The sequence below is a fragment of the Apteryx rowi genome, unplaced genomic scaffold, assembly GCF_003343035.1.
Source record: "Apteryx rowi isolate R43461 unplaced genomic scaffold, aptRow1 scaffold_37, whole genome shotgun sequence".
NCBI lineage: Eukaryota > Metazoa > Chordata > Aves > Apterygiformes > Apterygidae > Apteryx > Apteryx rowi.
Genome location: NW_020450196.1, coordinates 1,995,313 through 2,018,914, shown reverse-complemented (window position 1 = coordinate 2,018,914; position 23,602 = coordinate 1,995,313). Strand labels below are relative to the sequence as shown.

Below are 23,602 nucleotides of genomic sequence, written 5' to 3'. Positions count from 1 at the left end.
GATGAACCTCTATTTGGTGTTGCTACTTAACAAGGTGGCCCTTGTTTTCATAACCATAAACTTAAAAAGTTCCAAAAGGTAACTTTTTCATGCACTAATCACAAGCGTTCAGCCTCTGCAAAACATAAAAAACAATTCAACAAACTTATAAAAAGAGAGTATTACCTATCTTCCAGCTTAGAAGTAACTCGCTGTAGGATCTGTGCGGCCTGTTTGTGGTACTCCAGCTGGGCTTGTACAAGAGCAGAAAGCTGGCTCACTTGTTCAATCTGAGAACCGACATTAAAACATTGCATTTTAGGTCAGCACTAACAGCTGAGCAATAGCATGTAAAGAACACCATCACACCGACACGCAAAGGCAGCTTTATGTATTTCTCTGAAAAGTTGGTCCATCTTTGTAGTTTGCAAATCGTTACTTATCAATTAGGCTTTCTCTGTTAATTACCATGTCTGGTTATGACCARATCTGAGGTTGTAACTACAGCTCTTCTCAGCTGATCATATTCACAGGCTATTTGCACAAACACCAGCCTACAAACCTACTTCATTCAGAAAATATGGAAGTGAAAATGAGTTTGTAATTAGAGTGTAATATACCTCTTCCTCCATTTGAGGCACACAAAACCATACAGACTATGGTTACRCTTTTATTGTATTGTGGTCAGTGGAGTGGACCAAAACAGGAAGACATAATGCAGTCTTGGATGCAGGATATTTGAAGTGAATGCAGACACCATTCTACTTCATGAGGGAGAATCACCCAAAACTCTTGTGGGGGCAATTCAATTTCCAGCAGTTTTCACAATATGCAATGCCGCAATGACGTAATGTGGGCCTGGACCATCTGGCTATATGGGGCTAGATGTTACTACAAGCATTAAAACTACAAAATTATTCTGCCTGTTTCATTTCAGCACAGCTATATTTCATTTCTAATAYGCAAGTATTTTCAGTTTGATTATGGCCCCCTTACAACCCTGGCAGAAAAATGAGGTATTAAATTAGGTGTAAATTTAGGCTCCAAATAAATCCACTCATTTACTTCAACTGAAACATTTATACTGTAGTTTCCTTTGACCAGATATTTTATAAAACAGTCTTCAGCTGAAAGGATTGCTTTTTCCTCCAATAGAAGTATTTTTTTCTTATTGTTTGATTTTACAGTTTCGACCTTACAAATTGTCAAAAAGATCTAATGGGTTTGGTTTCAATCCTGCAGGCTTACAGTGGGATGCTAAAACCTAAGCTAGTCTGTAGGTTCAACTTAAGCTGCAGAGTCACGTTTGAGCAGTCACATTTACTTTGGCTTTTCTACTCATTATTGCACCTGGTTAGGACAGAGACCTGGGAGTTCTGAAATTCATTTTTGATCTTTACTGATCCTCCCAGCAGCCTACACACTTGAACAAAAGCCTCAGACCAAACCTCAAAACCACAGCTAAGTAAAAATCATGACTTACATTTATAAATTCTAAGCAGGAAGATGTTTTATCTTTGGCTACAAATAACTCTACACAGTTAGGAAGCACATTGCTATGCAGGGTTTAAAAAGGCTTTTAGGTTTTAGATTACTGCCTTCACCACTGCACCAATGTCTTTCTAATTTTAAGGCTCAGCTCAAAGCACAAACAAGGGATTTCTCACATCCATCTCCAGAAGGTTGAACATGCTTGACTCAGCAATCTCTTTTGATTCATCAAATTTCTCCAGAGCTTGGCGAAGTTCTTCATCAGGGAGTTTGCCCTGTCTTTTCTTTTTGTAATCAAAATCCAGACGTCGACCCTCCATTTTCTTTAGGTGATGCTGAAAAGCAGGACAAATGCAAGCACAGAATGAAGACCATTCCCAAACTCTCCTTTCTTTGCCTTAAGACTGCATTATAACTAGGCAGCCCACGTCCATTTACAAATATGTGCTGTCTCTTTGCAGTATATCACCTCTTCCTTGCAGGGGAAAAAACACACAGCAATGAGATGGTTTTACATTTCATCTAAGACACCATTTTGCATTGCCATCTGAATACAGTGACAATGCACCTTCAACATTAAAAAAAGCCACCCTGAATGGATAAGTGCAGTTAACACCTGTATAGAAGATATAAGAGTTTCTAACTTTTTAAATCTGATTTGGAATTATCTGCACACTGTGGTTTTCCCCTAGAATTCTAAGGGAAAACTCCATTAAAAGCACAAGGTAGTATGTTTTTGCCTATGTCAGAGTTTTGATGAACAAGGCAACACCAGAAATCTTTTTTTCATTTTTATCAAACCACTAAAGTATCTCAATWTCTGAAATTATCTTTTTAAGATTTTCTAGTTTATTAACTGACAAAACAATCCTGTCACTTAACCTATTCAGCAGCTGCCATGTCAAACTGGCCAAAAGCTAATGCTACCAGCACTGGCAAAGTGATTTAGGTGCTTACTTTCACTCAGAAGAATCAATTTGTCATCTCTCAAGATCTACATAACTTCAAGCGTCAGCTTCACAAAATATATCAAGCTGCCTAAGGACACCCTTCCTCCACTCATATTTAACCATGGGAAAGCCTTACTGAGCTCAGAAGAACAGTTACTCATGCAGATAAGCATTTCTTGAATTTGCTTTTATCTCCAAAACTGTAAAATTAGTTGTGTCCACAGAAGTATGTATGCACACAACTTTTCTCTATAAATGACGGGTGGTACTTGGATGACTAACTACACATTTCATGCAAGCAAATGGTATTTGTATTCTCAGTTCTTGGGAATGTTTTGGGCACAGTTTTCATACACACAAAAGAGTAATGTCAGTCTAGAGCCAACTATCAAAACCCCCCTGCATGTCATATGTTACAAAATTGAAAGTAAATACCTATTCATCTATTCAGATAGTGAAGAGTTTTCAAATGGCAGAATTAGAACACTGTGTTCATGCCTGCAAAATAATGGGATTTTCAAACTTGACTATGCTACTGTCAAAAAATGTTAGTATTTTGATCTTTCTCCTTCCAAATCATCAATGATAGAGACAGAACTGAAAAGTAAAACTCAAATCAGAAGAGACTAAAATCAGATCATCTATGAATCTGAAAGACATTTTTTAAGCTACACAATCAAAATATGTTTTGGAAATACACACAGTCTATACATTCCATGTTACTAAAACGCCACATTGATGGCAATACCTGTATCTCTCTCAGATCTTTGTCATGGAGATTCTGAAGTGGGTCAATGAAGTTTTGTTTCACTTCCATGTCTAAGGAGTCTTTGACCTCAGAAAGCTCCTTCATAGCTTCTCCCACATCCGCAAGTGCTGGTCCTGAAAGAAAAGATGCCCAGTTTATCTTAAAATTGCATAGTTCCAAATTACCACAGCATGAAGCTGAGTCAAGGAAATTTCAGTTAACATTTCATTTTCAGTGTCAAGGAAGGAAACAGAATATGATGCACCGTGTGAAAGGACAACACATATTTTTCACTTCTGCAGCCCCCAGAGTTTACACATTCTAACACAGCTGAACCTGAGAATCCACACTGCGTGAAAACAGCCTGTCCCCACACCTCACGTCTGCTTATTCCTCGCTCCGGTGAAACAAACCTTCTAGAAAAGAAGTACCTGTATTTACTGCAGTGTTGCCACCACAATACCTGCAGTAGAAGTCCAGGTCTCCCTGTTTGCATTAGTGTGACTGTTTCAAAAGTAAAAATTGTTAACGTTTTCACTAATGATTTTTTTGATGAAAGTGTCAAATTCATACACAGTGTGCAGTCATACTCTTGGAGACAAAACCTCAATAAGAATTAGCTGTCTGTGTTTCTGAGATTCTCTCCAAGCCTCACTCAAGGTGCACAAAAATTATGATTCTGTTTTTCTCCTCAGCATAGAGACAACAGCAGGAAGCTCAAAAATACTTTTCTGGTTTGAGACTTAGAACAGCAGAAGAAACTCTACTTTCAAGGAAAACAAAGGGTCTGAAAACCTAAAAATGTGAAAAAGCACAAGAAACCTTAGCTTTATCTCCCAAGCAGGGAGCAGCATACTGCAAAACTAGAGAGCCTACCAGACCCAGATGAAAGGCAACAGACAGCCACACCAGCTACTATTAGTTAAGAATGTGAAAATAACTGCCATATCTATTCTGCTGTGTGTCAATGTAATCATCAGGGAATATGTAGCAATTTGTACAAACTGAATTTTATTACTAATTCATTTTCAATTTAGAAATAGGTTCAAAATTTAGCAAGTTAGAGGCAAGCAATTAAAAAAAAACAATTCAGCAATCTTCAGTAGAAATCAGCCTATATCTGTCAAGCTAACAAGTCATTTACATAGAACAAACAAGAAAGTACCTTTTCCATTGCAGATGTCCTGATGCTCAAAACAACATTTTATGAAGATTCAAATAGGAAATAGTATTTTCAAGGTCCTATTTGAGTGTCCTGAGTATTGCCCTATAAAAATGGCTGCAGAGATGTCCACACAAATAGGATGCAGAGACAAAAGATCCTGCTCTGAACGCAATCTTTTCTGATTAGAACTCTATTGTTGAAGAACAGAATGAAGAACATCTCTAATTCAGGCAGCTGCAAATTAATTTGGGGCGGAGAGGGCGAGAAGTTACAGATCAGACAAGAGTACTCACTCATGTCTTAAAATGTGGAAGTTGGCCAGAAAAAAGGCCAGAGTGCAAGGAACGAGCATTTTCAATACTGGATTTTAAAAAATCTATTAGCCTTTACTCCATGCCTGCAGTGAAGACAGAAGCATTAATTATAAGGATTCTGAGAACAGACAGGTTTTATTGTACACACACACAGATGATAATACCTCTTCCAAACACACACCTTTTAGCACAACATATCCCCAGTAATATAATCTATGAGAGAGAGCACAAAGCCTATACAGACATGGTTTCAAATGGAAAAAACTTGACTTTCACTCATAGGAAAAAAATCTCTGGTCCAAATCCCCAAAAGATACTGGATCCACATCATGAAAACAGCCCTAGACCAGCCTTAGAGGAGAAGTCTGATGAAGCTGAACTCCGAAATTTCTTGCAGAAGCTCTTCCTTTATAGGATTAAATAATTATATTTAATTATATTAAATTTTAATTACAAATTTTATTTAATTATAATTGAAAGGGAAGCAATCAAGTTACCAAAGTTGCACTCTTCTCCAAGCTCTCGACCAAATTTCAGCATCGCATCTGCCAGCAAGGCTTCAGCCTGAGGATAACCTGGTCCCTTTTCCTGACCTCGAATTTTCGACATAGTGTTGATCATGCTGAGTTTAGCTCTGGAAGCTGAAATAGGCCAGTGACAGAGTTACAAACACACAATAGTTAGAATAAACCAATAGAAATGATCTGTTTCACCTGAAATGTTGAAGTGGAATAAAAAACTACACTACCTAGATTTAAGATCAGTCCCCGATGTTCAGAAATGATTTTTAGAGTGAAGACATGAAATGTTGTTGGTCACTGACTTTTGCAGAAGTTTTCTTGCTGGTAGGTCAGAGAGGAGGCTCTGTCTTGAACTCCAAACTAAAACTTCCCTTGAAATCTTTTGGACAAAAGAAAGCCCAGAAACACTCTCAAGACAGCGTATTTGACATGGGTTAAAACTCAGGAAGAAAAATCTTTAACCCATCTCCATATTCTCAATCTTAAGATTTATGGGTACCAGATAGAAAGCAGACTGAGCCACCTTTGCTCTCAAGGACAAGTCCAGAGTAGACACATTAGTGTAGTGTTCCAGATATTTTAAATGTTTGCAAGATTTTCTACTGTAGAATAGAAAAAAAGCCCTATGTTCCCAAACAGGATGCTAAATGACTTGTAAAGCAATTTTTATTTTTTATGAGGATTTGGGGAAACTCTTAATATGTTTTTTGACTGTACTTTAGCTTATCTTTTATCTCAGATACACAACTGCAGATCAGAAGAAAGCACACATAATTATCCTAACTGATGAAAACAAAGAAGAAACAAAAGAATTAACTTGTTTGATGATGTGTTTACAGCAAATTTTTGCAACTACAGAATGTGAATGGCCTTCAGAGAATGAATTAAGTAATTGCATTTTACTTCAAATTTTGCCAGCTAAATCCTACTGCCAGCAGAGTTGGCTCAGAGTGGGTGCTTCTACCTACACTACTGTGTGTGCTATAGGAAGGCAGCTATGAATGGCTCTACTTTCTTTACTGCAAAAGACTCTACCTTGGTAGTTACTCTGATGAGTTAGCATTTCCATGGACAAAAYATCCGTAACTTACGCTGATGTGTGCAAATGTCATTGGTCAAAACTCAACCTTGCACACATTTCTGGAACAAAGCAAAACATTAGCTGACTGGAGTCAATAGTGTTTTGTTCTTACTTTACTTTTGAAGATCGTACATCATAAGATGGCTTCTGTTGCTGAACATATTTCATTTTGTGGCACACATATGTATGCACAGACATAGACACACAAACAGACACAGGAAAATCAGGAAACTGTCGTAATACATATTTTGCCTGAGAAACAGCTTATGAAAGGGCAACATATTTTTAACATASAGTAATTATGTTTTTGTAAGCTTTCTCACTACCCTTGGGTGTCACCAGATCATGCTTTTCTGCATTTGAATTTGTTGATGCCTTCTGTTCCAGTGTGCTACAAAACTAAAGGGAACAGACTGGCTGACTGTTCAGTATAAGAAACTGCATTTTAATGAAGTGTCTGGCCTTTAAAAATGGCATTGAAAGGGAGCTATTCCTAATACTGCTCAAGGAGAAGCTGTTAGATGTGTTGCTCTCCTAGGCCAAAACCTACTGAATTCAAAACTCACTGAAATCAGCACAAAGACTCCTATTGACACTGACTAGCTTTGGATTATGCGTGACGGGGGCATGACGCAAAGAAAGAAGGCATAGCTAGCCCTTATGTTACCATTTGGGGAATGATCCTGAGATGTGTAAGGAGAGGGAAAGAGAGAGAAGAGCTCAGAGAGTTGAGCAAAAGCAAAAAGTGAGGAAATACAGAAGCACAAAAGAAACCAAGGCACAAATAAAATCAAGGAGACAAGAAATGAAAACAAAGATATGGGAATAGGGGCAGCAAGTTGAAAGTTTCAGGAGTGAAAGCAAAAACATAGGAGAGAATATAAAAAAAGGAAGTGGCTATATTCTGGACGGACAGGAAAAAGTAGAAAGAAAAAGGTACAGGAAAGAATGAAAGATAGAAAGGATAATAATGGAAGGGCAAGAAATAAATGAGAAACAGTATGGTAAGTATGAAAAGTTAATCTAATCGTAAGTATCAAATCTGGTTTCTACAGTCAATTTTATTTCCTGGTGGAAATTTCACGCCCCAAATAATCTTGTTTTAGAAGACATTCAGCAGTGGCCTCATTCCATTCTTCTTGCAAAGCTGATTCCATTAGCTTCCATGGGAGCAGAGGTAAACTTCTGCGGAGTCCTCCTGGAAATCCAACCCCTAGTCACTTGTTACTTTTCTAAATTATGTTTGAACCTGAGTGAGAACAGGCAGAAATGTACAAAACACCACACGAAAGTGATGTGAATGCCTGATTCTTTTCCTAGTTGCATGCCCTCTCCTTTACATTGCCTTTAATGGCGTCACTAACGATTCACCTTAGCATCAAGTGTTAACAGAGTCATAGTGAATCGTAAGAACAGCTGCCACAAGAGAGTTTGAAGCAAACTTCAGCATTGCTCATTTTTTATACTTTCAATCACGTTCATCCTGCATCTCTTTTTCTTTAAATCATGGTTGTGCACACCTGCATGAAAAGTTCTGAGCCTTCACCATGTTCAATTTTAGTTATTCTCACCTGTGGTCCAGGTTTTTTCATGATTGGGAAGTTGTCAAGGCCATCTTTTTCATTTTTACTAACCTCAACCCAACACCTCTTTCAATAAATTCACCTCTCTGTCATTAATATCCTTTTCTTTTCTTTCCAGCATGAGTTCATTAATTGTTTAGTAAAGTTGGACAATACTTCATGCCTCATCTATTGATTCCAAAAATATCATGAAGCCAAATGATCTCTAGCACTGCTATACTCTGCTACCAAAGCATACGGCTGTTGTCAGAGAACATTCTGCGCATCTCGTAATGTGCACTGTTATTCCAAACCTTCTTCTTCCTACCAAAAAGAGATAAGCTTTTAAGGAAAATATTCTTTTAAATGTTTCTGTTAAGGAAAATCTTTTTAATATTAATATTTCTATTTTTTATTTCTATTACTATTTCTATATTTTTATTAGTATTTCTATTTTTTAGAAAATGAGAAAGCAAACAGGAAATACTGGAAACCTGTATTTTTGGTGCCTCAGTTAAAAAGTAATATAGCTGTAGGGAGAATTTTAGAGAAGAATTTCTTTCATTTTTCAAGCAATTCTTATCACTATGGGCACCTTTTTGCAATCTCACAACTTGCCTAAACCAATCTAAGACCAAGCAAGAGCTGAAGGAGGCAATCCTGCTTTCCCCTTACTCTACCTGCTACCTTTGACCATCTGTGGGATGAATAACATGATCTCATTTAATATGACAAAAAAAAATATTCCTCATTCTTACTACCTGTTTAATTTTCTGATCCTTCTCACATGCTCAGCAAGCAGATGAAAGATGTGTAGCTGAGGTATAGGGACTGCTTTTTTCTGCATCAGAGCAAACTTGTATCACTTTCAGGTGACGGAAACCACATCCTGAGCTACTTCCAGAAATTTTGGTCGCTGCTGCTGGTGTGAGCCTCTTTTGTGATTCACAGCAATCATAATAACTCAGATGTGTCAGGAAGGCAGCCAGACCAGCACGAAACAGCCAAAGCTTATTACTCAGTCTGTACTGTTGCACAACAGCAGCTTGATGGTAGTTAACAATTTTATCACTAGCCCCATAATGTTTGTCAAGCCTATTGCTTTTCCTGCAGAGTGCTTGTTGATGATGAGCCATGAAGCTCTGGACCCAAGTCATAAACTGTACTCCATCTGTTGACATAGAAACTGTTTTAGTCATCGTTATTTTCTCTTTAACACTTCTTGAACTTGTAAATATTCTTTCTCCTTTTTTTTCATCCATTGGCAGCAGCATCAAATTATCCTTTTTTCTCTGTGGTCTAACTTACAAATATCACCAGTTAAGCTATATCAGCACCATTCTGTCATCTGTCACATTGGAGATAAATATTTCCCACCAGTTCAAATCTGCTTCCAGCTGAATTCCAGTGAATGTTGACTGTTCCTCCTGAATTTTGACTGTTCTTCCATGTAGCTCTAAGATATTAGTCACAGGGCCTAATTTTATTTTTGCACTCATTTTGCACTTGCTTAACTCCATTGACTTCATCAGTGAAGCTAACATTGATTTATGCTAGTATAAAAACCCTTCCATTCTCAGTTTATTATGGAAACCTTTAAGTTGTTTGATCTAATGGTGCACTTAGTGAGCAGAACAGCTTCCCATCACAATCCTTGTGAGGACCATTCGGCAAGAGGGGCACATGCAGCTCTCCACAAGCCCAACCACAAAACCCTTCTTCTCCTCATGGAAATGAGTCATTTAATTCTATTTTGAAGGATTAATTTAGTCACCTCTGATTAGGTCTAGTCTACCCTGTTCCCCAGTTCACCATCAGCAGCTCTTCTGCAGTAACTCTAGCGAGGGCAGGAAACTGCCAATGGGTGAGGTGAGTGGTGTGGACATTGCCTCCTTCCTGTACACCGGAGAAAGCTGTTTTAAACCTTTTTCCACCTTTCAGCAATCTGCAAAAGGGCTGCCTAACCCTCCTCACTCACAGAGGGTGAAGGCAGGGCCGCAGGTGCAAAGTGAGGTCTTATGCATACTTTCATCAGTGCTTTTCAGGCATTAAGGAGACCCCACTGGTTGGTTTAGTGTCTAATGGCTTATTAATCATACCTTCAAGGTCAGCGCTTCAGTAGTGCAGCTACAATAAATGGGCTGTATCTTTTCCAGGTTTTCATACCATTGCAGTGCCAGTCCTATGTATTTCCAGAAAAACTTACAAGAAAGGTATTTTTCTCCTGCCTATCTCTCAGAATTTTGTCAAAAATAATTGACAAAATAGGAAACGGAAAAAGGGAAAAATAGCATCTGGAACTGCCCTGCTCCACCTGACTAGCAGCCCTGTTTTTATTTTGGTTCATGGCAAGCATCTGTGAATCTCTGCAGGCACAGCCCCTGGCTGCCCTGCTCCCTCGCGGGCAGTGGGACGGGCCCTGCTGCCCCCCGACACACCAGCCCCGGGACCTGCCAGGCTGCTCAGTGCCCTGGCACTCAGCTCCTTGCTGGTAAACACACTATTTCTAAGCACATGGTTTCCCTTTACTTAAAGCAAAGACATACAAAAGGAAAACAGCTCCCCCAAAGCCAGCCTCCATCCCCCTGACTGCCTAACRCCAGAAGCCTGTACTTGTCTCAAGTCTTTTCACTTCACAGTAATCCCACTGGCTTTGCTTTAATCTTAACTGCACCAGTAAGGGTGAGCTCTGTGAGACTGCGCATGGATGAAGAAAAAAAAATGTTTTAACAAAGTGCTGCAAGTGTTGTGAGACTGTGAAATTATATTACCTGGATTGGGCTGAAGATATTCTATTGTCTTGGCCATTATTTCAATAACTGCTCTGCTGGTGACATCCACTTTCTAAAGGAGAGAGAATTAAACAAAAAGAAACATGAAAAGAGATGTTAGAAAAAAGGAAGATTTTTTTTCCTCTCTTCTTTTATTCTTAAAAATTCTTTTAATTCTTATTATTATTTTATTTTTCTGTCCCTAAGAACTGCTGCTGACTAAATCCAGCACCGATACCAGAATGGTGATAATGTAACATGCCTGAAAATCTACTGAAACCATCAGCCCGCTGTTCAATTTGTAGCAGAACCACTCTTAAGTGAGGCCATTATTCAGGCAGCAAAGATAAAAGAACAGAAGTATAGAGTAATCCAGTACAGAGTAACTCAGGTTGCATGGGGAATTTGATACAGTTCATTGTATTGTACTGATTGAGACGTACACCACCTCAAGACATGCCCACAAAAGGGAAAACTTTTGCCTAGAAAAGGTCAGTGAAAACTATCTGAAGTAYTAGTACTCTTTGGTCTCCTATTAACTGGAAAAGCAAAGGGAAAGCAGTTGTCAATCAAAAAAAACCCACCAAACACAAAAGGAGCTGTCTGTTTCCTTCAAGGTCAGTCCTGGTAAAATTGGGATAGGGAAGAATAGGTCTCCCTCAGCATCCAACCTCAAGAAATCTATTACCATGGAGGCACTGACCATTTATTTCCTTGGGCTGAATCAGTAAAGAATTACTTAATATTTAGGAATTTAAAATAAAGGTGACTATTCTGAACTGAAGATCAGTATTTCTTTCAGCTGTAATAAGATCTTTCTTAAGAGGTTTTCTGCATCAGCTTTCTAAGTTACATACAGGGAAGTATGCAACTATTCTGGATTCAACAAACTGCTTACTATCCATAAAACTTTAGAGGAACAGTTTGCAATCACAGTTTATCCAAGAGATTCTGAGCACCATCTGCATCCACAGACTTTGTCGGGAGCTGCAAGATTTATGCATCTTCCAACAGATAATCCAATCCCTCTCAGAATCAGGCCTCAAAGAAAGAAACATTGCTTCTGCAGATCTGGGGTTTCCTGTAACCTCTCCCGCACTCTGCATTCACGAAGACACATTGCATTTCTCTGCCAGGTAGCTCGTGTCCCACAGAGCGAACTCCTTTGCAACAAAAGTGAGCTCCTATTTTCAAAGTGAGCACCTGAGATAAACTGGTTACAGCATGCTGTGCTTGACCTCTTTCCTGTTTTCCACTGCCACTGCCATCTGCCAGGTCTTGMTCTCTGCTTTACACAAAGAAGCAGAAAAGGACTGGCAGCCAAGGGTAAAGAAATAGCTGAACTGCCTGGTGGGGAGCCCAGAAAGGGCTGGAAGGCTGCAGAGGAGAGCGGGGGTGAGGGAGCAGATGGCTGGGGACAGGCAGCAGGGACACGTCCACCGCGGGGGCACAGGGCCAGGTGGGAGCAGGGAGGCAACCCACGAGCCTGCTCCCTTCTCCTCCCTCGTCCCCGGGCGCCATCCCGTGCCGCCCACAAGCCCTGCATGGGACTCTCTCCCGGCTTTGCACTGTCCTATTTTTCATTCTAAATCTTGCATCGTTTTTCTAAATCTTCTTTAGTAACTTCCAGTTTTGATGGTAATTTCTATACTTGCATCCACTTCAAAGGGAAAACAGGGGGAGGGGGAGAAATCAACTCTGCAGTGCTTGCATTGCAGGAAGAAAGGAAGATCCTGATATGCACTTTTCTTTCATTTTCCATCCAAAGTTCTTTCCCATCTCTCTACACAAATACACAGATAAGTAGCATCTGCTTCTCTGCACCAGGGACACATATCAGGTATGTATCCTACAAATCACCTAACAGCAGCTTGTTTTACAAGATTTGCTGGTGACTTTCAAAGTCAAAGCCAGAAAAATAACTGCCACTGCTGACCTTTTCAGCTGGCATATTCACACCATCATGCACAGTGAGCAGACTTTTTTTCCACAAAAACGCTCACTGTTGCCGCTGCCGGCCTCCCTGAGCGTTCAGTGGCGGAAGCTGCCCCTATGTCCCAGTGGGACTTGGCCAGTGGAGGCTGCCGGGGAGGAACCTTGAACCCGTGAACCAATATCCGGGGGCCTTGCTCCTCTTGGCTGACACTCAGGGAGCATCACAGAGGAATCACGGGCACCTTCTGCCACCAAAACGTCCGTCCTYTTAGACAAAGTCTCTGTTTCCAGGGATGCTCTACACTTACCTGAAGCTAATTTGTAGCTGGCATTAGTCTCAACCACTGAAATATTGGCATTTTACAGAGTGCATATATATTATGTATTCCTTGGTCAGAGAATGAAAAGGGACRAGGAACTGAAAGCTCAGTCTGCTGAATAAAAGTTGAGTCTTTCAAAATTACTTGAGTGATTTGGGGAAAAAAGGTTAGAAAATCCTGTCCTAGAAAGGAAAATAAACAGTAACAATGGATGTACATACCCTTATACAGACTTACCCTTTCCATTTCTTTGAAGTCATCATCTAGCTTGGTTCCTTCTGCACCTCCTACTTTCTCACTCACTTTCTGCAGTTATTAAAAAAAAAAAAAGCAGATTCAGCAATAACTGAAAATCTAACTTTCATGGGGAAGTGTTTTTTCTATAAGTTTCAGAACACTCAAACGTGCTATTCTTTATTTCTGAAAAACTTATTTCAAATATACTTTATTTCAGGTTAAACACTAAGAAAATATAGATTAGTGTTTAATTCTCAGAGACCCAAACTTCTGCTGGTGTCAGAAGAGTTACATACTGCCACGTCTTTGCAGGATCACAGCCTTGCTTCTTTGCATAATGAATATCTACACCTCGAACTTACCAAACCATTGATCAACAATAACAAAACTGTCTTCAGCAGACAGAAATATCCGTGGTCAAAAAGGAGGTGCCTTGATGGAATGAACTGGCCAAAGGAGTCAAGAAACTGAGAAGTCCTCATCAGATGTGAAAAATGCCCTTAGCTGCACTGCCCAGAACATTTTAATGCAACACCAAGGATAATAATATCTAAGTACAGAGTAGGAAGACACTCCCAAGCCCTGACTCTAAACCACCCAGAAGGCAACAGACAGCAAACATCCCACAGCTGAAAACCCTCAGATATGTATTTATTCAAGCCAAAACCAGACCTGCATCATTAAAAATTAAGCTTATATATAAAAATGATGCATAGAAAAACCTACATTCACAGCATGCAAGAGCTTGAGGGCCACATGGTTTATATATAAAACACCTAGTAGACAGTTCAAATAAAAACAACAAAAAAGTGAACTTCAGTSTCATGTCTTTGGCAAATTTGCTATTTTTTGCAAAATACTGTTTGAAAGACAATTAGGAAATGGTTCTGTGTTGCCATTTCATTTTTCTGATTCATGCTAGAACACACTGAACTGAGTTTCCCATTACTGTCGGTAAAAGTGACAATAACAGATACAAATGGTGACTGCTATGCAGCACTAGTCAAAAAGGATTTTTAGCAATTGCATTGTTAGTCACAAAGTGTTTTAGCACTGTAACTCCACAAGTCAGTCAGATGCACATGACCCAGTGAATGTAGTAATCTTCCTCGGCACTGGTATTTGTCAGGAAATTTATCAGACACATGACTTTCTGTTTTCTCTTCATTTTCAGCATTTTGTATTGAACATTATTTAATTTTACACACATTTCTAGGTGTCTCTGAATCCTCTTTAGACTGTTTTAGCTGAATGTAACTGCTGATTTCAGTAAAGTCACTCCTGCATTCAACAGGCAGAAATGAAAGAAAAATTGCACTTTTTCCCCTCTTGGTTTCAACCATTGTGTTAAGTTTTTTACAACTTCCTTTTAATATAAAGAGAAGAAAGACATACAGGCAATCACTCCCCTTCTATGAATAACACCTAGACATTTGATTAATTTCAAATTTGTTGACTTCCATAAAACAGCAACTGCAGTACAGCCAGGCCCTTACTAATGCAGACCATTATTGTCTGTACAATGGGAAACGGCTATCACCTCTGTTGTTTTCTGTCAACTTCTCACTAACCAGAATGCTGCATTAATGAAGCAAAGTTTATTCAGGTACACTAATGAGACAGCAATCCTTGGGAACTTCCTGAGAAAACAACGGAAGAACTTTACTTATCCCTTTTTTCTTATACAGAATGGATTTGAAAATCTCTGCAAACACTCCCCTGTCATCACTCTGAATGCAGATGAGTTTGCGTCCATATCACTGAACTTGTGCCTGACAGAGATTAGTGAAGTGCAACAAAAATTCCTAGATTTGAAACTCAGTACTATTACAAATAATTGTGCAATGGACAACAGATGGACTGAATGTCCTAAAAGCTGCTATTTATCTGCAGTTTCTGTGAAATCTGGTAACAAAGGAAGCATAAAAGACAGGTCAGAAGCTTTCTTCAACAATCCATGAATGAATCTTTTGCACATGGACCTCCAACTATGGTTGAGATGGCAAAATATGCACAGGAGCTTTCTACCACAAATTTCAACACCCTGAAAAGGACAAGAAACAAAAATAATACTATTTGAATATTCAAAACAGATTTGAATAATTGAAGTTGAACTCTAAAAATACGAAGTACCCAAAGGTAACCAATGTTCCAGCTCTTTTAGCTGTATCTTCACATTTTTTATCTTTTCAGCTGCTTGGGGTCTCTTCATAGTTGATGAGGATTTACATAGACATGGCTGATCATCCCCAGAGAGCCCCTAAAGATCCCATCTCACATCTACAAATCTTTGCAATTGCTCTTTCCCGTCATATTCATCATTCTTCTTGCTGAGGAATGTAGAAGACTCTTATTTAGTAATGCTGCTCCATAGCCAGCAGGAGCAGTCACTGCTAAGTTAACAAGGCAATGCATCCCTCTCTTTTTTCTCAGCTTGCTTTCCATTTTTAAAAAAAATCCTCACTCTGTCCATATTAGTCTCACATCCAGTTTTATGACTCCCTGCTTTAAGGTATCAAATGAAAAAAACTATGACTCACTGATTTAAGATAACAAATGAAAGAACATCCATGTCCCAGGCAAAAATTTCATTTGTAAAGCTCTTGGTCAAGTACCGCCAAGGGCAACAGAAAGATGAGTCAAAGTAGAAAGATAAACCATGAAGTCTTTAGCTCTCCTCGAACTAGGCGATTCTTCTCTTGGGGTCACCTGCATCACAGGCCTTCAGAGCAGCACCTTCACCACCACCATCCAAGCAAAAACCTGCTTTGCAAAAGTGCTGACAGACCACAGGAAAAGAGCAGCTGAACCACAATCCCCCTTGAAAAGTCACAGGCACTTACTAGTCAGAGCAGAGAAATCAAAGTAAAGATTCAAATTTAAGAAAAAAAAGCCCTCAAGAGTTAAATCCTTCCCTAAGGCAGAAGGGTGAAATCTGCTCAGAGGAGGATATTCAGCAGCCCATTGGAAGGCCAAAATCTAAAGTGGTCCTGTGGGAGCTGTGGGCCTGACAAAGGCATAAGCAGCAAAGCCCACACCTATGTCATCATTGTACTGACAAAATTTAGAGGTATTATTTAACYGCTGTATATCCAGGCTTCCAATCAGCTGTTAAAGTACTTAATTAAGGCTGCTATTCCACAACCCTCTCTCTGAAATTGTCAGATTTGGTTATGACAGGTTATGAAGCTTACATCTGCTTACATCAGCTGAGGATCTGCTCTCATCTGCTCTCAGAAGCAGTCTGAAAAATTCTCAGCAAACAAATATAGCTAGCTAGAAAACAAAAGTCCCCTCTGCCCTATCATATAGATGAAGGTTTCAACATTTTGCATCTTGTTTTAYAGCCAAATGAAAACTGGATCCTTTAAGTTGTTTTTAAAATGGTAATAATGCATCTCCTGCTAGTTCAGTGGGCATACAGGAGAACCAAGACCTAATCTTGGGTCTCCAGCAACAGAAATCGGGGCTGAAATTATTTAGCTATTTTAGATCACACCTTCTCTTATGTTGATTAACTATTTCCTCCTGCCTCCCAAAACCTTCACAATAAAATTACCATATCAATATATTTAATAAAAAATTTTGAACAAACAAGCATTTTCTGGGTGGGGGAAATACGTAATGAAAAGGTTTGTTGCTCACCAAAAATTTGCAGATTTTTTTCTACACCTAATAACAACATGTTCTAAAGTCTCGATCTCATATATTACACAACTGAAAACAAGCACTGTGTGCCTTAGAACAAAGTCCAGTTGCATAAGGATCCTGTTTCCACTCATGCAGAATATTAACTTAGCATCTGCTGGTCACAATGCTTTTAGTGGAGACTACAAAGGTGGTGGGAATCCTACTTTTAGTGGGGAAAAGAAACCCTGCTTTCTTCTGTCAGAAAATTTTAAAAACACAGTCTTTGGTAGAAGCTGACGGGATTTGGAAWAAGAGACAGAATGCCTGGAACGTAGTTTGGTTGATGGAGCAGATCTGAACCAGCAAAACTTGGGTCTTAGTTACGGAGCTTTTTGTTCCATTTTTCATATAGTTGTGCAATCTACCTTTTTGTTATTGCTGATTCATTGGCGATATGTTGTACAGGCCAAAATATGCCTGTGCAGTCACTATGGATACACTGAAAACATCAATTGCCTTACACAGACTACACTGATGATCACTTCCACAGTTTCCTATAAAGCAATCTTCTAATTAATGGTAATACGAATCTGACACTGTCATCTGTCACTGCTCACAAGACATTAATGCAAATCAAATGTGCATTAAGTAGCTACTCCATAGGAATTATGTTCTTCAGTACTATGACACTGAATCTTATTAGACTGCTTTCTGAACAATTCATGGTTCAAACAATTACCTACCAAATCCCCTCCTACTATCAAAAAAAAAAAAAAACAAAAAAAACAAACCACTTGTGCAGTATGATAAGCCTCTACCTGAACTTGAAAATACAGCAAGATCAGCATCAAACTACAGTAGTTATTTAGGTCAGCTGAGTCTTCAGCTCTACTCATTTTGTGAAACAATGGTGAAACAGTATATGTATAGTGCAGCTTTGCTTCTGTTTAAGAGTAGAAAACCAGCTCTGGATGTTTTGCCACCACAGTACATTGGCTTTGGCTATGAGGCAAGTTGAACACTGTCTTTGCAAGGCAGCTACACCAGTGTGACAGTCGCTCTCTGTGGCATTCACAGCCCCAGACAGAGAGTACTGCAACATTTTTACTTACACACAGCACAGTGCAAACTCTAATTTAGTGCCCCTCTCCCTTCTGAATGCCCTTTGTCATTACTACCATCCCAGATCCATTTTGCCATTCAGGGATTTTGGAGGTCAGTCCTTCCACACTGACTCCTACCTGCAGCATAGTCCAATCTACACGGAATAATTTCTGTACCCCTAAAAAGGAAGGCTGTTTACACTGCATTTCTATCAAATTGCCACTCCAACAGTAATGTAAGGAGTGGTAAGAACCAAGCCTTATTAATATGAAGAGCTACAGGGAACAGTAGTGAAGGGAGCTTACAAATCTGTGATGGAGAAAAAGAGAGTCCTCTACAATTCATGCCCATTTCTGCTAAATACAGGTTACCCTGTGATGTCTCACTCCCGATTTCTAGATATCTGTTCCACAGATTTCTATAGTTCTTCCATGCAGCTTTTGCCTTTTTGACTTTTATCTGTCATTGCAGGGTTTCATGTTCTGGAGGCAGGGTGACAGCAGTAAGCATCTTCAGGTTAAGACTTTCAATCAGGCTCCAAAATGCTGTGCTGCTTTGTTAGCATTGCAAACACAAGAAAGACATAGATGGCTTGCAAAAGAGAGTGAGAAATATACATTTTAATGAGAAGAATTCTGCGTACACACGGTGAAGGTTTGCCAACACTGTAGGCTTCTCAGAAAGAGTAAACATTTGAAAAAGAACATTTATATAAAGCACAGTCTCTAGTCAAGACTTTTTTTATTCTCTCTGTCACTTCACATGCCAGAATAAGACAAAACTGCCACTTGCAGGCTAGTTTTTCCATCTGCTTGATGCTGCATGGTTTGGTACTTGAGATATCAGAATTTGTTATCACAGAAAAAGGTGTTGTCTGCTATTCGAATTTACGATCATGGCCTTGGTTCTCTGCAGTCAACTAGGCACAAGTCTTGTGGCAAATCACACTTTCAGCAGTAACAGTAAGCAAGAGAGATTTTCTGGTAACCTCAGATAAATTACAACATGAAATAAAAGAAAAAAACACCTCAAAAGTCTAAGTCAATTAGCTGTATATGGGACTACTTCTCCTCTTGACATTAGAATACAGAAAAAAAGAGACATCTTTTCTAGGTTAGTTTGGTGATAACTCATCTTCAGAAAACCTAACAGGATGTAGGAAATGCCACTGCAGGTTTACAGCACCTCATTCTCTATCACAAAGGAAACTAATATCTGATTTAACTGAGACAGAGTGACCTTGCTCAAGGATTGCTTTTCAGGATCATCTGTCTAGGTGAGGGAAGTTCTGATTTACAAGCCAAAAGATCTGAAATCATTAGTCTTAGAAAGCTTCAAGAAACTCTGCAGGCTGTGACATAACCTCATTGAAACTTTCAATTATCATAATAGATTTCACAAGACAGGAAAGCTCATCGCCCTTTCCCTTTCATTTAATATTCTCTATATTTTATTCTATTTTTTTTTAAGTTGCAAACATACTGTATAAAATATGGACTGTGAATTGGAAATGGCACAGGAATGTGGGACAAGCCACTTCGGCAGGAAGACTTAAACAGGATCCTGAATTAACATACATGTAAGGTTCAGAAAGACAGTGATGTCCAGTTACATTTCGTTAACGAATTTCTCCTCTTCAGCTGTGAGAGCTGGAAGAGCAGCCCGTAATGCCAGCTGGGTGCCATCAGCAGAGCTGTGTAAGATGGGATCCTTCCCTTGCAGCAATGAGGACCACAGTGACTCCATTGCTTATAGCAGAAGCTATAAAGGGTCATGAAGACAGTAAGGAAAAACAAAAGGGAGAGACCAGAGATCCCACAGTCTCCAGGGGACTCCAGCATTTCACTCAAGTGTTTACACCGAGGCTTTGATTATGCCATTGAGGCTTTGTTTTCTCCTTGGCAAAATGAAGAAAAACACTTGCCTACCACATGGGAAAATTGTGAGCATTAATTTGCACCTGCTACTACATGCCACCAGGAGCATATCCAACAGAAGTTTCAGTGATGTAGTTGAGGTAAGCATCTGCCAGACAAGTCATATCATTTCTTCTTCCTCACTGTCATTCAACAGATATATTAAATCAGAAATCTCCCTACCTACTACTTTCTCTGATAGCACTGCAATCACTGGTTTGTTCCACCTCAGCAGCACACCAGCTAGAGCCTGGTAAGTTTACCCAAAGCTGACCTAGGCTATGCTAAAGGTGTTATCACACAGGCTGCCCCGTAAGACCCTCCCACCTTGACCCTGCAGCTGTGGGATGAAGAATGACAGCAATATAGTGCACTGTTCAAGATCAGGAAGTGAACTGAATCTGGGAAGCTCAAGAGAAAAGGGAAGGGTGAGACTGGATCACTAGGAGGACTACAGATGGCTTGCCTCCATTTCTTGTAAAGCATCCTCTAAATATCCTCTAAATATCCAATAGCTTGGCCTTGCTAGTCCTCACAGCTGCTACAAGTAAGGCCCATAGCCCTGTTAAAAGCCCTGCTAACAGCCTGGGGGCAGGCTGGAAAGCCTGGGAAGTTGGCCACAGAAATGACAAATGTGTTTGTAAGGCTTGTGACATGCACAGAAAATAGGACTTGGCAATGCTAAAGGCAAGCCACTGCTAAAGCTTGTAGAGTCATGAAGGAAAATCTTTGTGGAACAGATTCTCACCTCAGTGATGCTGGTGTTAATCTGGAGCAAAGGCAAAATGGCTCAGTGGAGCTCTTTCTTCCCAAGAAGGATAAGAGAGACGAGGATCCCAACCTCTAGCATTGTCACAGTACAAGAAATACCCCTCTGTGAACCTGTCCTGTGTTCCTACTCTCATTATTTAGAATCAGACCCTAATTTGCCTTTTTTCATTTTGAGCTAAACCTCAAGGGGAGGGGCAGGGGGGATGCCTGGATCAGTCATTTCCCTGCTTTGCTTTCAGGCTGCCAGCAAGGACCATGCTGCAGAGTTGTTGCAGCTCCAGCATCACACAAGGAGCCACTCGGATTCAGCACTGGCGCACAGCACGGCAGAAAGCATGCCTGCGTCTCCGCAGGCTGCTGCACTGAGAGCAGTCTCTGCAGAGCCGCTGCTGCAATGCCACTGCATTGCATTGGAGGCTGTCCACCGGTGAGGAAATACAGCAGAGCGAGAGCAGGCAAACTGCAGGTGAGAAAGTGCTGGTGCAGTAGTGCCTTGCACCATATCTCTGTAGGGAAAGTATCTGCATAGAAGCACCCTCCAAGAGAGATGAAGCAAGTACTGCCACAGGGCAGACACAAAACTAAATCCGTACTGCACAACTTCACTCACAGAGGTGTGCTGACAAATGAGATGCTGCAGTGCATCCAGGACAGCCAACAGAACCCAATTCTTGTACATGTGTTTAAACTCATTCAGGAGCTGGGTCCTCTGCTGTGCAAAGTCAATGTTCAGCCAGGAAGCTGGTCACAACCCCAGGACCTTTGCAGCTTAGAGTGGCCTCCAAAACTGGCATAGGAGAGTTGTTGGCAAGAACTGTCAGATTGCTGAGAGCAGTCAGAATACCCTCTGCTTTTCCACTCTGCCTCTGCGTCCCCAGCACACCACCAGTACTAGCAGCAAAGAAACTGGCATAAAAAGGCTGGATATATCAGCTAGAAGATGTGCCAGTCTTCTCTTCTTTTGCAGTAAGGAAGAGGAACAGAGAATCTACTCCCATATGGTATTTCTACTTCTGATGATAATAGTATGATGACACAGTCCCTTTAGTGGACCTGTGGACAATAAATGCACACAAGTCTGTGCAAAGTGATCTGAATCCAGATCCACAATTCCTATGAGTTCTCCACACAGGAGTACCAGGAGTCCCATGCTGCACTGTCGCAGAGAAAGTGGACATCTGTGCTCTGTTTCCTAGCACACAAAACAGTTCAGCAGCAGCCTGAGTGTTTCTTCAGTGGCTCATTTGTCTGGGTGGCAATAAGGAAACTCTGAGGGAAGGGCAAAAGCTATACAAGAATACTATCAATTTTGGGGGGATTCTCACATATCTTGCTTGGATAAGTGAGCAGCACCAGCTTCCTCATGAGAAATTTTTTCAGTTGGCGCGAAATACATCTCCAGCTCCTGATCCATCACTCACTGGTACCATAAATAAATGATGCTATCATATTTTGGAAGGAGAGTATAAAGTATGATATTATATATTCGTTCAAACTTCTATACTTTTCTAAAGTTTCCAAAGCAATTCTGATGAAGTTTTAAGGGGAAGATGCTTCTTATCAAATTCCTGTGCAGGTACAGCCTGGAATTTTAGACTCAAATTCGGTAGCTACGCTTTCAGGCAGGTGAGTTCTGGATCTTTAAACAATTTAGAGAGGTATATGGCAGGCCACAGAGTGAAAAAGAAGCAAAGAGAGCACAGACCATTTAGTCATCCAGTTAAGGTCTTAGTTAAGGAGGTCAAGTACAACATGGTAATGGATCAGGATCCATCTTATTCATCCTATATACATTAACACATGCTTGGTCCATCCRCATAGCTTCTAAGCTCAAGAGAAACAAGGATCAAAACATCATTCTTTCCCCACACTGGTCCACTGGCAAATACTTACTTTCTTAGCTCATTTCAGCAAAAAAATTATAAAAGTTAGTTTTCTACATCAGTGTTTTAAGCTACCAGCTGAGGGGCAGAGCTCACCTTCACTCCTTATGAAGGTGAATATCTAGTCTTGGCTATTGATCCAACTAATTTGCAGGCACTAAACTTCAGCCCTGCAAAACACTAGAGTATTTCACGTGCAGACATAACACAGAGATGCCAGTGCAGATTCTACACCCTGCCAAGATCCCCACATAGGACAGAGTCCAAATGCCCCATCAGCATTATGCAAGCAGTGACACAAAGGTACTGTTGATTGGTAAAGCAGAGTCTAATACATACGACTTTGTTAGGCAAGTCAGCTTGTCCTCATTTTTATAGATTAACACAGCATTGGGGACTTTGTAATTTTCTCTCTCAGTACAGGAATGAATTAAAGTCTAGCAGAAATAAACAGGAGATGCTCAAGCCTAATAAAAGCAAAATAACAGCAGGAGAAATTTACAGCAATTAAATCCCATTTAAGGCATATTTTGTAGCTCTGCATGATATACATCAGTCCACAGGCCTTTTGCTGGCTAAAATTCAGCTGAGTCCTTAACATCTGGAAATGTGAGAACGCTGGGAACATTCAGAAGCTGTTAAAGGCCAAGAGAAGAAAATATGGCTTAAATATGATTTATTGATTAAACAGCCATACCAACTCCTATTGTGAAGTTGTCCTCTCTACATGTTAAAGTGCGTTTGCTGGACTCTGTCAGTGAATTAATTGTTATCTGCCAAAGACATGAAGTCAGAGGGAGTTTGGGAAGGAAAGCACATCTACAGGCTGTTGCTAGTAGTAAGCCACATTTCATTTCTAATGCTCTTATTGCCACAATGTCTAGATGGCTGCAGAGTGTGTAGAGCACGACATGGTGCCAATCCAGAATATTTGTGTATTTTTCTTAATTCTGTTGGCAGTGTTGATAATTTATTAACTACAGAGCAATCAAAATCCCAAGAGCCAACCACCACTTTCAGGCTAATAATAGCACATTTAGAGAATGTTGTTATCTGCCTAAAGCTTTAACTTTTTTACATTAGCACTACATCAATTAAGCTGAATGCCCCTTCTTTAAATTCTTGTCCTCTGCCTCACACTTTCTGGGTAAAAGCAGTATGTGCCAGAGCACCGGTCTGTTTTCAGGGGCAAGGGAACATAACAGTAGGACAGGAACGCTCAGA

The 23,602-nt window shown here is 40.1% G+C and overlaps 1 protein-coding gene across 1 annotated transcript in view; it reads right to left on the bottom strand.

The window, feature by feature from the left end:
- Positions 1-23,602, bottom strand: part of SH3GL2 (SH3 domain containing GRB2 like 2, endophilin A1) — a 95,781-nt gene that overhangs the window by 5,789 nt on the left and 66,390 nt on the right. Inside the window, exons 2-7 of the mRNA XM_026073570.1 lie at positions 13,075-13,143; positions 10,583-10,655; positions 5,145-5,288; positions 3,169-3,302; positions 1,647-1,805; positions 166-269 (exon numbers count right to left, since the gene is read on the bottom strand). Of these exons, the coding sequence (XP_025929355.1) occupies positions 166-269; positions 1,647-1,805; positions 3,169-3,302; positions 5,145-5,288; positions 10,583-10,655; positions 13,075-13,143 (683 nt within the window). The remainder of the gene's footprint in view (positions 1-165; positions 270-1,646; positions 1,806-3,168; positions 3,303-5,144; positions 5,289-10,582; positions 10,656-13,074; positions 13,144-23,602) is intronic.